This window comes from Thunnus maccoyii, chromosome 9, assembly GCF_910596095.1.
Source record: "Thunnus maccoyii chromosome 9, fThuMac1.1, whole genome shotgun sequence".
Taxonomy (NCBI): Eukaryota; Metazoa; Chordata; class Actinopteri; order Scombriformes; family Scombridae; genus Thunnus; species Thunnus maccoyii.
The window spans coordinates 26071870-26085569 of NC_056541.1; the positions used below are offsets into that span (position 1 = coordinate 26071870).

General features: G+C 46.5%; 1 protein-coding gene across 1 annotated transcript in view; it reads right to left on the reverse strand.

Annotated features, from left to right (window-relative positions):
- The window catches only part of hmcn2 (hemicentin 2), a 47696-nt gene extending 34343 nt beyond the window's left edge, over window positions 1-13353 (reverse strand). The window contains exons 1-10 of the mRNA XM_042421574.1: window positions 12847-13353; window positions 11049-11119; window positions 10470-10628; window positions 9741-9863; window positions 1810-1981; window positions 1581-1687; window positions 1376-1496; window positions 1019-1282; window positions 767-911; window positions 198-319 (exon numbers count right to left, since the gene is read on the reverse strand). Coding sequence (XP_042277508.1) covers window positions 198-319; window positions 767-911; window positions 1019-1282; window positions 1376-1496; window positions 1581-1687; window positions 1810-1981; window positions 9741-9863; window positions 10470-10628; window positions 11049-11119; window positions 12847-13105 — 1543 coding nt within the window. The 5' untranslated portion in view covers window positions 13106-13353. The remainder of the gene's footprint in view (window positions 1-197; window positions 320-766; window positions 912-1018; window positions 1283-1375; window positions 1497-1580; window positions 1688-1809; window positions 1982-9740; window positions 9864-10469; window positions 10629-11048; window positions 11120-12846) is intronic.
- Window positions 13354-13700: the final 347 nt, after the last annotated feature.

The window sequence follows — 13700 nt, forward strand, 5'->3', positions numbered from 1 at the left end:
ATTGCAGAAATAGTTTACTTTTAATACAAATGTTTATGCTGGCATACTTTGAAGCAAGTTGATGTTTTAGCCATGAATCTGTGATAAAAAATGTCTGGAACTGATTTCAAAGCTTTGCCATGACTGTGATATATATGCATATACAATGACTGAGGAAGTGTATGCGCTCGCATGTTGTTTGTGTGTGTATGACAAACCTCTGACAGTCAACTGGGTTAAGGCATGTCCCTGTCCCGCACTGCTCTGTGCTATGCACTCATATAGGCCTTCATCCTCAGCTGAAGTGTGGGCAATCTCCCATGATGCCTTGGCAGAAGTCCTGATACAAAGACACACTTGTTTCATTTGTTGAGCATGACAATAGCCACACAATAATATTTTATGTCAAATTCAACACGTATCTCTGGCACATACACACTGGGAATAGTTTTCACCACAAGTCAGCTCCATTTCATGAATGTAATTCAAAGCAGAGCGTCAACACCAAGAAAGAATAGGTGCTTTGTTAATTTTTCAACATGACACAATCGAATATGTAATGTTGTTAAAATTGACTGTGTATACCTGTTTCCTGACAGATGAGACAATAAAATACAAGCATCAACCAGCACTAATGCTTTACAGACATGCTTACTGCTAAGAGTGCACAACATGTAGTGAGTGACCTAATTAGTGTTTTTTACAGCAGGTAATGGGCACATGAAGCTGCAGCATTTGAAGGTGGGAGAGCCAAATGTTACATAGTGTAAACAGAGGAAAGACTCACTGAAAGAACTTTTCCTCTCCCAGGGTAATCCCACCTCTGATGAATCTTAGCCTGAAGGGAATGTCACTCTCCACCGAGCAGCCAATTGCAGCGGGCTGCATGTAGAAGCCCTTCACCACATCAGGCATGCTCACAGCTGGGGGATCTACACAAGGGAGGAAACAGGTTACAGGTCACGAGAGAGATTGATGAGGTGCAAGAGACATGGCAGAGTGGCTTTGGAGATGTGTCTGAGGGGAGAAGTTGTCTTGCCTGGAACAATGTTGGTGTACGAGACACTGGATAGCCTCTGGAAGCGGTAGCCCTCCTCGTCTTTGCCGGTCACCTTGATGAAGAAGCTCTGGGAGGGGGTGCGGAACTCCGGGAGACTCCACAGCCCTTGCTGGCCGAGGTCAGAGGGCAGAGGCACCGTGATCGTGCGCAGAGAGCGCCCTGAGCCAGACATCAGCTCCACATGACTCAGCTGTCCTGGAGGCTTCAGGCCTGTGCATTTCAGCAAAACATGGGCTGGAAGTCCTGAAAGACAAAGAAAAGCCATCATGAAGTCTTCATCTGCATGTGGTCTCAGTCAAATGACATTCAAGACACTGACAGAGACATGAAAAGCACCTTTTATTGGCCTCTCCCTGGTGTGGTTGAACTCTGAAACAGGTACACTTGAAAAGCCAGCCCGGAAGTCTAGATTGCTGACTCCTGTGACCCTCAGAGTATGGCGTCCACTGCAGCTCACCTTTAGGAAGGAAGCAAAAGTATGAGCCCACTGCAATAAAATAGTGAGAAAGCTATAATTATGAATTATTCACCAGAGCAGTACCTTCAGTTTCCAGGCTCCAGGTCTGGGAAACTTCAGGTTGACAACACGAGCAGAGTTGGGAATGTTCAACAGCTCTTTAAGGCCCTGATCCACACCAACTACACGACCTAAAAGAAGTAAATGAGGGAGTAACTTTTTAATGTGAAATACATGTCATCCCCTGTGTGGGGGACTAATAGTATTGTTAGGTAATATGGAAGAAAGAAAACAGAATTAATGTGTTGTCTACCGAGGGGATCGCTGAGCTCGATTTGTGGTGCCGGTCCACTGAGCGACACGGTGACCTCTCGGAGGCTGGGGTCAAAGGGCACTTCCCATTGGTTTTCCTGGGCACTGTCATGGTTGGACGACAGCAGGTGGACCTTTAGGGCCTGAACTGTCTCTTCTACCCACTTTAAAACCTAGCAGGAGCAGACAAAACGCCATCAATGAACTGTAACGGAGCGACATCTCACACTAGGGGAGACACATTCGCTGGTAGATGAGGCTGGAAACCATCAAACTGTCAGAGATCCCCTCTTAACTTAGAAAGACAGGACGAGGACAGGAAGGACGTGACTGTGACCTTTCTCCAAAAGCACCCCCCCCCCTTTCCCAAGCAGCGAGCTGGTCTTTATCTTTGGACTATTCTTTCATTGCAAAAGTATTCCTCAGAGGGATTTTGCCTAAACAAAGGAAAAGTGAAACAGCTCAACTGTCAAACTGATAACATGCAGTTTTCTGCACTCTCAAGCATGTATTCCCAGAAGAGTGTCTCTCACAGTGGAAGTCTGTCATGCAGCAGTCTCCCTCCTGCAACACAGCTTTCATGAATCATAAGACTTTCTTCAGAATAGAAAGCAGTGGTGGATGTGGGGGGATGTGCCTTTGTTTCAGAAATACACTTTAATTGTATATTACACAGTATCAACCTGACTCATGTGCGGGATCAGTAATGGACAGAGATACTGTTTCTCACTTTTCTGTTGAACTGTTTAAGCTTAAGAGGCCAGATGAAGAGGCTCACTTCTTAAATGAGACATTCCACCACTCAGAGCAAAGATTACCCAAAGTCTGAAATAATAGTAGACAGTTTGATTATATTTAATGGCAAAAACAGTCATCACTTAGACTATAATATCCCTTGGTGGCTCTCCAGAGATATATCTGATGATATAGAATTTCAGTTTAGACAGGTGCTTGACCCTTTGGTTATAATCATTATCATGTTATTGACTAAGAATACAGTTTTCCTTTTGTTTTCACTAAAATGAAAACAGAAGCAGCAAAACCCACTGACATTTCACAGAGTTTCATTTCAGTGGCCACAATGGACCAAATGTCTTCCATCTTCCAAATGCTTAACAAGCAACTGCTGTCTACTATTTGTTTTGACCTCAGAGAGGCATTATGGCTGAGCTGCTCGTGTAATGAAAAAAACTGAAAAACTGTAGTTATCTGCATGTCAGTCCAGTTCTATGAGTATGTCCATAGCCCTCTAACAGGCTTCACTATTGGTTTGCCCTGTGAGGCTCTACCCTGGCACCTGAGAAAGATCTTTGCACTCACTGCCCAATCGAGGGTTACCAACCATACAGCACCCTCCCCCTATAAAGCGCAGCACACTCGCTGTTCATCTCCCTTTGGAATTCAGCAACAACAACTGGGACCAGCTGGGCTTGTAGTTAGAGGGCTACACACATACTCATTGAACTGGAGTTACTTTCAGGCAACTACTATTTCTATGTCATACGTGCTCGGCCCTCTAACAGGATTTACTATTGGTTAAAACCTAAGGCAAAGGCAATTAGGGATGAGATGTATTCCCAGCTGGGCCCTAACCGACACTAGTCCAAACCCAGTCATAACCAAGAAACAGCAGCAGCCCAGCAGTCAAGCACCACCTGCCTGAGGGTCTTGCACCGGACTACGGAAAGCCAGCAACAACCTGGATGCTTGTCAAGACACCTCAGTCTGCTCCAAACAAGGTCCCCCCCAGACAGTGCAACAAGCACTGAATGAGACACCAAACAGACACCCCTGAACAGCACTGTAGAGGACCCAGTACCCCTGGTGGAGTGTGCCCTCAAACCCCCTGGTGGAGGGCAACCCACTGCCTCATAACTTCAGTGGATCACATCACAGATTCAGTGAGCGAGCCATTGCACAGACAAAGGGGCCCCCTGAGCCTGACCCCTGTGGCAAAAGAACAACCCATCAGACTTCCTGAAAATCACCTTATGTTCCACATAACAGCAGAGTGCGTAGACAGGGAACAGGGTGTGAAGACACTCCTCCTCCTCATCAGTGTGAGGAGGGGGGAAAAAAGCCCTCAGGTGATTGACCCTCAACCTGAACAAGGAGGTGATGACCTTGGGCCATAAGGACAGATATGGATGTAGTTCCACCAACCCCTTATCACCACTGATCACTCGTAGAGGCCACCGCGGCTGGGAGACCCAAGCCACTCAGTCTCACCCTCCCTCTCATCCTCCAGACCATGAGGCGTTGTCCCAGAATTGGATGCGAGAGGATCCACAGACCAACACCGCTATTCTAACCAGGTCTGGGAACCTGGACGGACACCACCATGATGTGCTTCCCACTCAGCTATGAGGCGAAGAGGTGCAACAACAGGTTGATGTGGCAGGGGGAGCTCTACCACATGCCTCCCACACTAGTCTGGCCGAGGGTCCTGCCCCAACTGGCCAGGGAGGTGTCCGTGAAGACCTAGACATAATGAGGATGCATCCCAGCCACAACCCTCAAAGAGGTGGCTGGGTGAGTCCCAGAACACCATGTCTCTCCATGCCAGTGCGAGGATACGGAGCTTGCACTGCTTTTTTCTGGTTTGTGTGCAGTTGGAGCTGTGCAAACCAGCGTTGGCGATTTCTCATGTGGAGCAGCCCCAGGCACACCACCGGGTGGGCTGCTGACATCATCCTGAGGAGGGACATGACGCTTCCCACCGGCACCAAGGCTGCGGACCTCACACATCAGGTCAGCCTCTGACAGTTGTGCAGTCATAGCGTGGGAGTCGAAGTGCAACCCGAGGTAGGGCATCTGCTGGCTCAGGCTGCAGGGCACCCTTGCTGGGGTTGATGGTGAAGCCCAGCTGCGTAATATGCTGGATGAACAGCTGTATGAGCTTCCACCTCCTGCCTGGATATGGCGAGAATCAGCCAGTCGTCTATTTAGGTCAAGATTCTCACGCCCCTCTCCCTGAGCGGGGCCAGCACCATCTTCACACATTTAGAGAATGTGCACGGGGCCAGAGAGTATCCGAATGGGAGGTGGCAGTATTGGAAGATCTGTCCTCCCACCATGAAGTGCAGGTACTTCCTGTGGCACGGCATTAGTTAGCGTGTTGGTACGTGGTCATCTGGCTCGATGCATTTCAGAAGCTGTCTGACCATCAGCATGCAAAATGGTCTCTGTGTTATGTGGCCATTCAGGACGCACCAGTATTGGTCTCATGTCCCCTGATTTCTTGGGCACCAAGAAATACGGGGAGAAGAAGCTTGTGCGTGCCTCTAAGTGGAGAACTGCAGATATGCAGCTATTTCCTCCTCCAAGGCTGCCCTCTTGGTGGGGAAGGAGAGCGAGGTCTGAAGTATGCCACTGAATGGAGGGTGTTGGTGGCAGAATGGCAGTGTGTAGCCCCACCGCAGAGTTCTGTCCAGCCAGGTGAAGAGAGGGCCGCAGAGCTGCACCCACATCAGGTGACAGTCTGTGAGTGGCAGGGCAATGGGTTTGGCGGGGAGAACTAGAACAGGCCCGCCCATCCTGACTCTCCTGCCCCAGGATGGAGTGGGTCCCCTGCAGAAAGTGCTGAAAGGCAGCCAAGGTTAACAGTGATGCTGCCGCATCCCTCACTTCATCCCCAATGAGCTGTATGATGGCGGAGAAAACTTCTTTTTGGGGCTAGGTTAAGCCCTCACCTCTCACTTAGGCCTACCGCACACACTCGGTGAAGAGAAAACACTCATCTTCACTAGCTGCGGGCTATTTTGCCTGGAAAGTTGCTCTGCTGCCATCATGTTTTGGCCACCATCTTCCTTCAGAGCCACAAGACTAGTTGGGATAGCCTGTAGTCCGCTCCCACCTCTGATGTCACATGTAAACACAGAGGTGGCCAGGCCATCATGGCAGTGTTGTTATGGATGCCACGACTTTTCTTGGCAAGACACACCCTGCATAGCATTCAAGCACTAGGATTGGCCAGGCGTCCATGCTCGTGCCGCTAACCTGCTATTGCCTACCTGTATGCCTAACTGTACAGTCTCTATGCTTGACTCAAACTGTTAAATAATGGTCCTTCAGATTTAAAGAGTTAATAGCTGGGAAAAGAGTTAATAGCAGACTAGCAGCGTGAGCATGGACGCCTGGCCAATCCTAGTGCTTGAATGCTACGCAGGGCATGTCTTGCCAAGAAAAGCAATGGGATCCATAATAACTTATCATGGCTGTAATTATCAGTGGGTTTGGGAGGGAACAGCTGTTCATCCTGGGGCTGCTTCACTAGGGCGACCTGAGGGGGAACCAGAGGGTGGGAGCTACATTCCCACAACAAAGTGAAGCTGTAATGGTGGCAGCTACCAGTGCTTACAGTGGGTTCTGGAGAGGATAGCGGCTCAACCTTGAGCCACTTACTCACCCACCACCGTGGGTCAGGACAGCGTGATTAGCGGTAAATGCTGTATGAGCAGCACCGCTCATGAGGAATGGTGGCAATTAGCTAGCCAATGAGACATGAATAGCCAATTAGCTGCTATCACAGGGTGTGGGAGCCCTGCTCATGGTGTGGAGGCTGAGGAAGAGTGAGCGTCACGTAGCGTCTTCCCTTTATTCACCTCACCTGTGGAGGACAAGGGAACATCCCGTCTGGTCCAGGTGGGACGCCTCTGATGTCTATCAGTGCTAATGTCTGAAACAACCTGTGTGTCAGAGTGTGTAGTGCTAGAATAATTTCTCTTTAGAGCTATGTAATGAGTGGAGAAATGCCCTTTATTGTAAAATGGTTGCTGCCTCTGGCTGGAGGCAGCAGTACGGACAGGTCCGACACCCCCGCCGTGGCCAGGTTCGCAATGGGAGGTGGGAATGGCTGGGCAGACCCAGGATGGCTTGCACTGGCGGTGGACCTGATGCTGGACCTCTCCCCATGGTGATGACGTTGGTGATTCTGCTGCTGGTGCTGGTGCTGCTGGTGCTGGTGACAGAGATGCAAGCCCAGCTCCTCTGATGCTTTCCGGGCTGTCTCCAGCCGGTCAATCATGGTCTGGATGTCCGGGCAGAGCAAGAGTCAACCTCAGCCTGATGTCACTAACCCAGGCAGCAGAAACAGGATTCGTGCACATCTGCCGGGAGCATAGCAGAGGCACATGAGACGCAGGGTTTGCTAGTAGACATGACTTCTTCTGCAACACCAGATGGTGAAACACGTTCATAGGTGATGATCCGTTCTCAAGGTGGCTGAGTGAAAAAGGGAGATGAGCAGCGAATGCGCTGGCGCTTTATAGGGTGAGGGTGCTGCATGGTTGCTACCCCCCGATTGAGTGGTGAGTGCAAAGAGCTTTCTCGGGTGCCAAGGTGGAGCCTCATAGGGTAAACCAATGGTGAAGCCCATTAGAAGGAAGAGCATGTACAAACATAGAGCATTTCTTCAGCGGGCTCTTAGAGACATCGGCAACATGTTTTAAGACATTTACAAAAATGGGCAAAGACTAAAACAAGGAAAGCCTTTGATAATTTAATTATCAGGCCTCCACTTTTTGTCTTTTGGGTCCGCTGGGTGCTGACAGCAGCTGGTTCCTCTTGCCATTTTACAACTGGAAACAGCTGTAATGTCTGCCACATGTGCAGCCATCACCAGCAGAGCAGGAAACTGCTAAGAAGTGACCTATATCTGCCCCAGGATAGTGTCTATTGCTTATGCAAGAGAGCAGAGAGGAGTGGGCATTAGTCTGGCTTCAGACCTCAGATAAAAGGAAGTGGAGCACAGAGATGGGATGACTGCTGCTGTCCAGAAAATAGTGGGTCTTGGGGAGCATGCTGAGCTCTGCAGCCACTCCCTGTCTCAGCCACAGGGAATGCAGAGGATCTAAAGTCCTGTGAAACATCATCCGGCGTGTCTCAGTTGAACGGGCTTACAGGGCTGTTACAGGAAGGACCCCCCTCTGCTATTCATAGACGCGTGACAGATGGGCCAAAGAAGAAGGGTTAGCTAAGGCCTGGGGCGATACTGTATTGCTCTCACTTTGCCAGGTACATTACCTGCTTCCTTTTAGACGATCTGAGCAGCAAAAGAAATAGGTGCTTGTGCTGTGGTTTAAGCAGAACAGCATGACTCCAGACCTCCCAGTGGGCAGGGGTCAGCTTAGTCCTTACCCAGGTTTAAACACCATAACCGCCAACATTTGCAGGAAGATGTCCCACTACAAATCAAGGTTATTAGAGCGAATCAGTCCCAGATGGACCCCCTACTCCTTCTCAGTGGGAGTTTTGACACACCTGCTGAGTCCACCTGTATTTGAGAGAAGCAGTTTTACCATAGATGGAGCCTTTGTTTAGCACACTGAGGAAGATGACTAAAGATAAATGTTACTTTGGTTTTATTTTATGTCTAACAACTGTTACCAGCCCACTACTGCATCCATCTAATGAGAAAACCACAAGGACAATTTTATAAATGACTCTTCAAGGACCTTAAGTGTATGAACAGAATGCTGAGTGAAAACACACAACAACTGGCCAGATCCTGTGCAGAAAAAACTACATCTTAATTACATGATTCTTTAAAGCCCGGAAAGCTGACATCACAGCAGACATTATCTGGAGGCTAAAGCTTCACAGCCCTCATTTTTGATCAGTGCTCCAGGCTACTGATGACTAAGGATGGCATCATCGCCATGAAGAGCACAGATCATGGTCCAAGTTCGACAGAACATTAGTAGGGTTCTCTTGTAAACGGTCTTGTTAGCAGATCCTCTCGTCGATTGTAACCAGTCAAATTTAAAGTGTGTAAAGAATGTGATACGTAGAGCTGACAATGAGCTGTTGTGTGAGGAGTTGGAGCCAACTCCACTGGGCAGCTGTGTTGGAAGGAGGGAAGCCATGACAGATCATATCCTGGGATTAGAGAGTAAAATAAGCAGTCTGTTTTCCCTCCACTCCCCTCCCCACCCCTCCTCGCCGGAGACCACAAAAAGACCCTGTATATTTGATTTGGCTGCACTTTATTAAACTGCTATTAAGAGGGAATATTTTGGTTAGATTTGTAGTACTTCTGAGGTTTTTAAGGATTAAAGGATTTGCATTAATTTGGTAAAAGCATGCCATCCAAGAGCTATAATCACATAGGTCTAAAAAGGACTGACATACATTCAATGTGGATCCAAGAAAAAGTAGTCCTGAGTATGCAGATGTTTACATGTAACAGTACACTAAGAACATGTCAAGATACTACAGGCTAGTTTAGCAAAAGCCATCTGGGGTTGAATGTGAGGGCTAGAGTAAATTTAGTCTCCTATTCCTTTATACTACTGCAACACAAAAATGACATTCAAACACTCCTTAAACAGCTGGCAGGATTATTGAGTGATAATGAACTGAGCTGCCCCACACACAGGCATTGTATGTTTAGCTACATGCAAGCATGACTTGACAGGAAACAGACCTACACACACACAAACACATTAGAGTTCAGAGGTTCAGTGGGCCACCAGTGCACAGAGCTGCTGGCTCCAGCTCCACGCTGCCCAGCCATCTCCTGTGTTGACATGCAGGATACCAGTGTCTCTTCCAGAGGAAACTCTGGCTTCTTTTACGTCTGCCTGGGAAGTGAGTCCCGCTGTCTTTGGCTTCTTAGACAGGGCTTGTGTTACATGCTGCTTCCGATATAAAAGAGTCACTCATCCGTATCATATGACCAGGAAGTTTAATATCAGCTTTGGAATCATTTGACTGCACTGAATGAAATTGCTATTATTACATCAATGAGTCAAACATGGTTTGTTGTTTTTTTGCTCCTGCTTATCTTGAGATATGACTCTTTTCATATTTATATAAACCACTAAATTCTACTTAAGGAAATAATTTATTGTGGATATAAGGTTTTGAGGAAAGTAACAGTCACTGCAGTGATCTCATTTAAATTGCAATGTCCTACTGTCATTCTCTCACCTCATTAACCTGCTGCTTGTCCAGGTGAAAGATTTGCCCAGAGGAGGTGGCAGCGATCTCCTCATAGGCTCTGTAGCCAGGCTGAGAGCGGTCCCCACAGTCTCCAGTCAACACAAATACCACCTGAGAACGAAGAGGGCAGGAAAGTTAAGAGGATTAATAGTGTTCAGTGTTTGCTTTCTACAGACTCCCTTTCAGTTGGCTCCAGAGTGACGCTAATGCTCATTGTCACGTAGAGCCTGAGACTGAGCAACTTTGAAGAAACTTTCCCCCAGTTCAGCTGAGCACTGGGGAACTTCATTGGAATGTAGATTTTTCACAGCATGCCATTGTATTTCTTTTGTTACATCATGTGATGAGATAAATGAGAGATACTCAAAAACACTGCAGACCTATTGTGACTTGTAATTAAAAGTTGGCTGAACAACTTCTTTGAGCAACGCCTACAGTATTCAGTAGTAATATCGACTTTCAAAGGCATTTCAAGGAATGATCAATTCCAAAAGTTTTTATAAATCTAAATAGATTGTATGTTTTTATACGTTATGTATCATATGATCATATAGGCAATGGATGACACTGATATTTTACATTTAGTAAAAGGCCAACATGAGATATACTATAAAGTATATACAGTATAATATCAGTCAGTATATACAGTATACAGTATATGAGTCTAGCCGTGATCTGTGACATCCACACAACCCTGTACAGTTTTTGGGACTTCACCTGTGATTGGCGAAGCTGTATCAGCTGGAGAACATCTCTTTTGAGGCGGTAGTCTTTGGCCCTGGCATCGGTAAAGACATAGATGAAGGATCCAGGCAGGGAAACCTCCAAGGCTTTCTTTATGGCTCCTATACTCATCTCAGGGCAGTCGCCCCCACCCTGGGTGACAGAATCACACATGTGCCTCATCAAATACTGCTGGAAGAAATCAACTCTAAACTTCATTCAGACTTATTTTATACTTGAATAACTGTTATGGTTCAGCTTTTGGGATTGAGTTTCCATTTAGGGCAAACATTACATATAAATATTTAAAACATGGTACTCATTAAAGCAACACTATGTAATTTTTGAACGAAGCAATACAACAATATATCTTTTAAATTTGAAAAAAACACACCATTGCCTCCCCTCTAATTGCACTACTGTTACACAATGTTATAGCATTTACCATTATCAAATAAAGTCCCTTGTGACCTTGTCTGTTAAAAGTTACATAATTAATAGTCTGGATTAGTGTGGAACAAAACAGTGGTCCCAGTTCTATAGAATAATTCATTAATATGTTCTGTTTCCCACCTGGACAAACAGTTCTTGCAGATCCTGCTGGAACTTTTTGGGGTCAGTGGTGACGGACACAGGGCCAATATCTGCAAGGTTGGAAATGTATGTCATCAAAGATGCCAAACAGAAAGTAAAGTGAACAAAATTGAATTAGCTAACCTGAGCATTTCTGGTTGCTATACAGAGGTGTACACCTAAGAATATTACTCACATCCTAATAAGGGCTTAGGTCTAACTTCAAACAAAACAAAACAAATAAATCAGAACAAAGGATTTAGCTGTCCCCCCTCAGGGAGTCCAGAATCTGTGAAGAGAAAAGTCATCTACAGTATCAAAATTCCTAACAAGCAACAGCCTAATCTATGAGGACCACAGTGATGCCCTGCAGTTGTTGTGTTGGACATGAATATCAATCACACACGCCATAAAACAATAGAGGTTAGATTCACGTACTGACAAAATTACAGTGTACAGGTTTTGTTTTACACAAATCCTTGAAATTTTGCCAAAGTTTGGATGATGGCAGAATAATCATTTTCTGCAGCTGTAGTCAGCATGTTCTACTCGGCAACTTCCTCTGCTCTCAAGCCGCAGCAGACCCCAGCATGATGGATAAGAGTCTGTCAGAGCTTGGCACTTACTTGGACGCCTTCTGGGGCCAATCGATGGAACAGTAAACATTGTACAAAAGACAGAGAACACACTGTTTTTGCTAGAAAACATTGCTGGCCATAAAACAAGCTTTTCATTATAGTTATTATAGAGAAGACGCGCATCAGGTAGGGTGGAGCCTTGTGACTTATGTGTCTGTTTGTTATTCAGACTGTCAAATACCATTTCAAAGTATCTTTGTGAGACTAATGACACAGACCTTGCAGACATGTGTCAAGCTGATGACATTTCTAACTCATTCTCAATCTATTTTCCAACAGAGAACAGCTTTCAAGTCCTCGTCTCATGAGTGCCTGTAAAACACTGACAGCCCTGTCACGCCTCTTTGTCAGCCACCACAGCTTCTTTGCAATCTTGGAAGTTTACAAGGTCCCCAAGGGCAGGGCACATTAAACACAGACAAAATGTGTGGTGTTAGTGAAGCCCACCATCCCCCCTGGCTGGCTAAACTGGGGGCTGTGAGGGTTTTCCGGAGGGTAGGATGGAGGAGAGGGAGGGGTGGGGAGGGTGAGTGGGGTAGGGTGGGGTGGGGGGGTGATTGGGGTAATTACACACAAGCAGACAGCATATGCTTCTCATCAGTGCTCAAACACCCTCCCCCATTAGAGCACTCTTATTTTCAAGCTCCAGTTTTCCCATATAGGAGGGCAGATGCAGGGGGCGAGGAGCCTTACCTGTCCCCCTACCTCCTCACTTTGAAAGTTCATACAGTGCGTCTGTCTGCTTGAGTAGTCTTCTATCAGTTAGAGTTCTTGTGCTGCTCCACAAACCTCTTTAAGAAGCAGCTATGGGCTACAACATGTATAACAAGATGTGACATTTGCTGCAACTTGTTTCAGTGATCTTTTCAAGTTAAATAGTGTAAATGACAGCCACAGGGAACACTATCATATCAGGGGCAATGTAACCCACAATGTTGTCATGTGAAGTTTGTGATAATGCAAAAAAAAACAGAAGCCTGTAGGATGCTGTGTTGCACAGGCATGGTCACATAGTGGCAACTTTGGCTGATTTGTTAAATATCCAATAAATATTAATTATGTGCATTAATTGGCAAAGAACATTCAACATGTAAGACTAACAGAGTAACAAAAATGTGGCTGATTGTTTCAAGAACATAGTGTGTTTGATCAAAAAGTACCTGGGTCATGAAACGGCACCAGAACAAAGTTTTTGATGGGTCTTGTCCTCCGGTTGAGGGTCTTCTCCAGGATCCGTGAGGCGCCCTCTATCACCTGTTTCAGATCGTCGTACATGGAGCCGGTAACATCGAACACAAAGGCCAGGGTCGAGGCGCTGTCACCGGATCCATCATCCTCCTCAACACGGGGGACTGCCAAGAGCCTGTGCGCGCTGATACAGAGCGCCAAAACTAGGCACTTTAATAAGACACCGTTCATTTTTTTTTTTAAATTTACTGCATCTGTCTGCTGGAATGAGGCGAATCAAATAAAAGAGAAAACTTGAAATTTAAGTTTGAAAAAGTTTTGATTTCAGAGCAACTCAAACAAGTCTGGGATTGTTTCCAAACGGCAAGAAAGAAATCTGGAACAATACGCCTCAACTGGAACACATCAAAATCCAGTGTAAAATACTTCCACAGCAGTACATCCGTGCGTAAAGTTTGGAGGAACGTGTGGACTGGCTCTGTGTTGGAGAGCCCCTGGAGAGCTGGTGCTCTGACGCTTCAAACGGGGGCGGAGATGGGTATTAAAAGGTTCCCGAGACCCAACCTGATTTTTTTTTGTGTGTGTGTGTGTGTGCGTGTGAGAGAGTGTGTAACTCGACCCCACTGTGATTTCCAAGCTTTAACCCTATCCAACTTTCCCCTCCGATTCGATTTTCTCCGTAATCGCGGTGGGCCCCTAGAGACGCGGTTTTTAACAGCTTTACGCACATTACCAACAGAGTCTGGAGCCTGTATTTTGGACATGGCCAGAACATTGTCTCAGCAACAGCCTCGTTTTTATAAATAGCCATCGTTTATATTCAGCT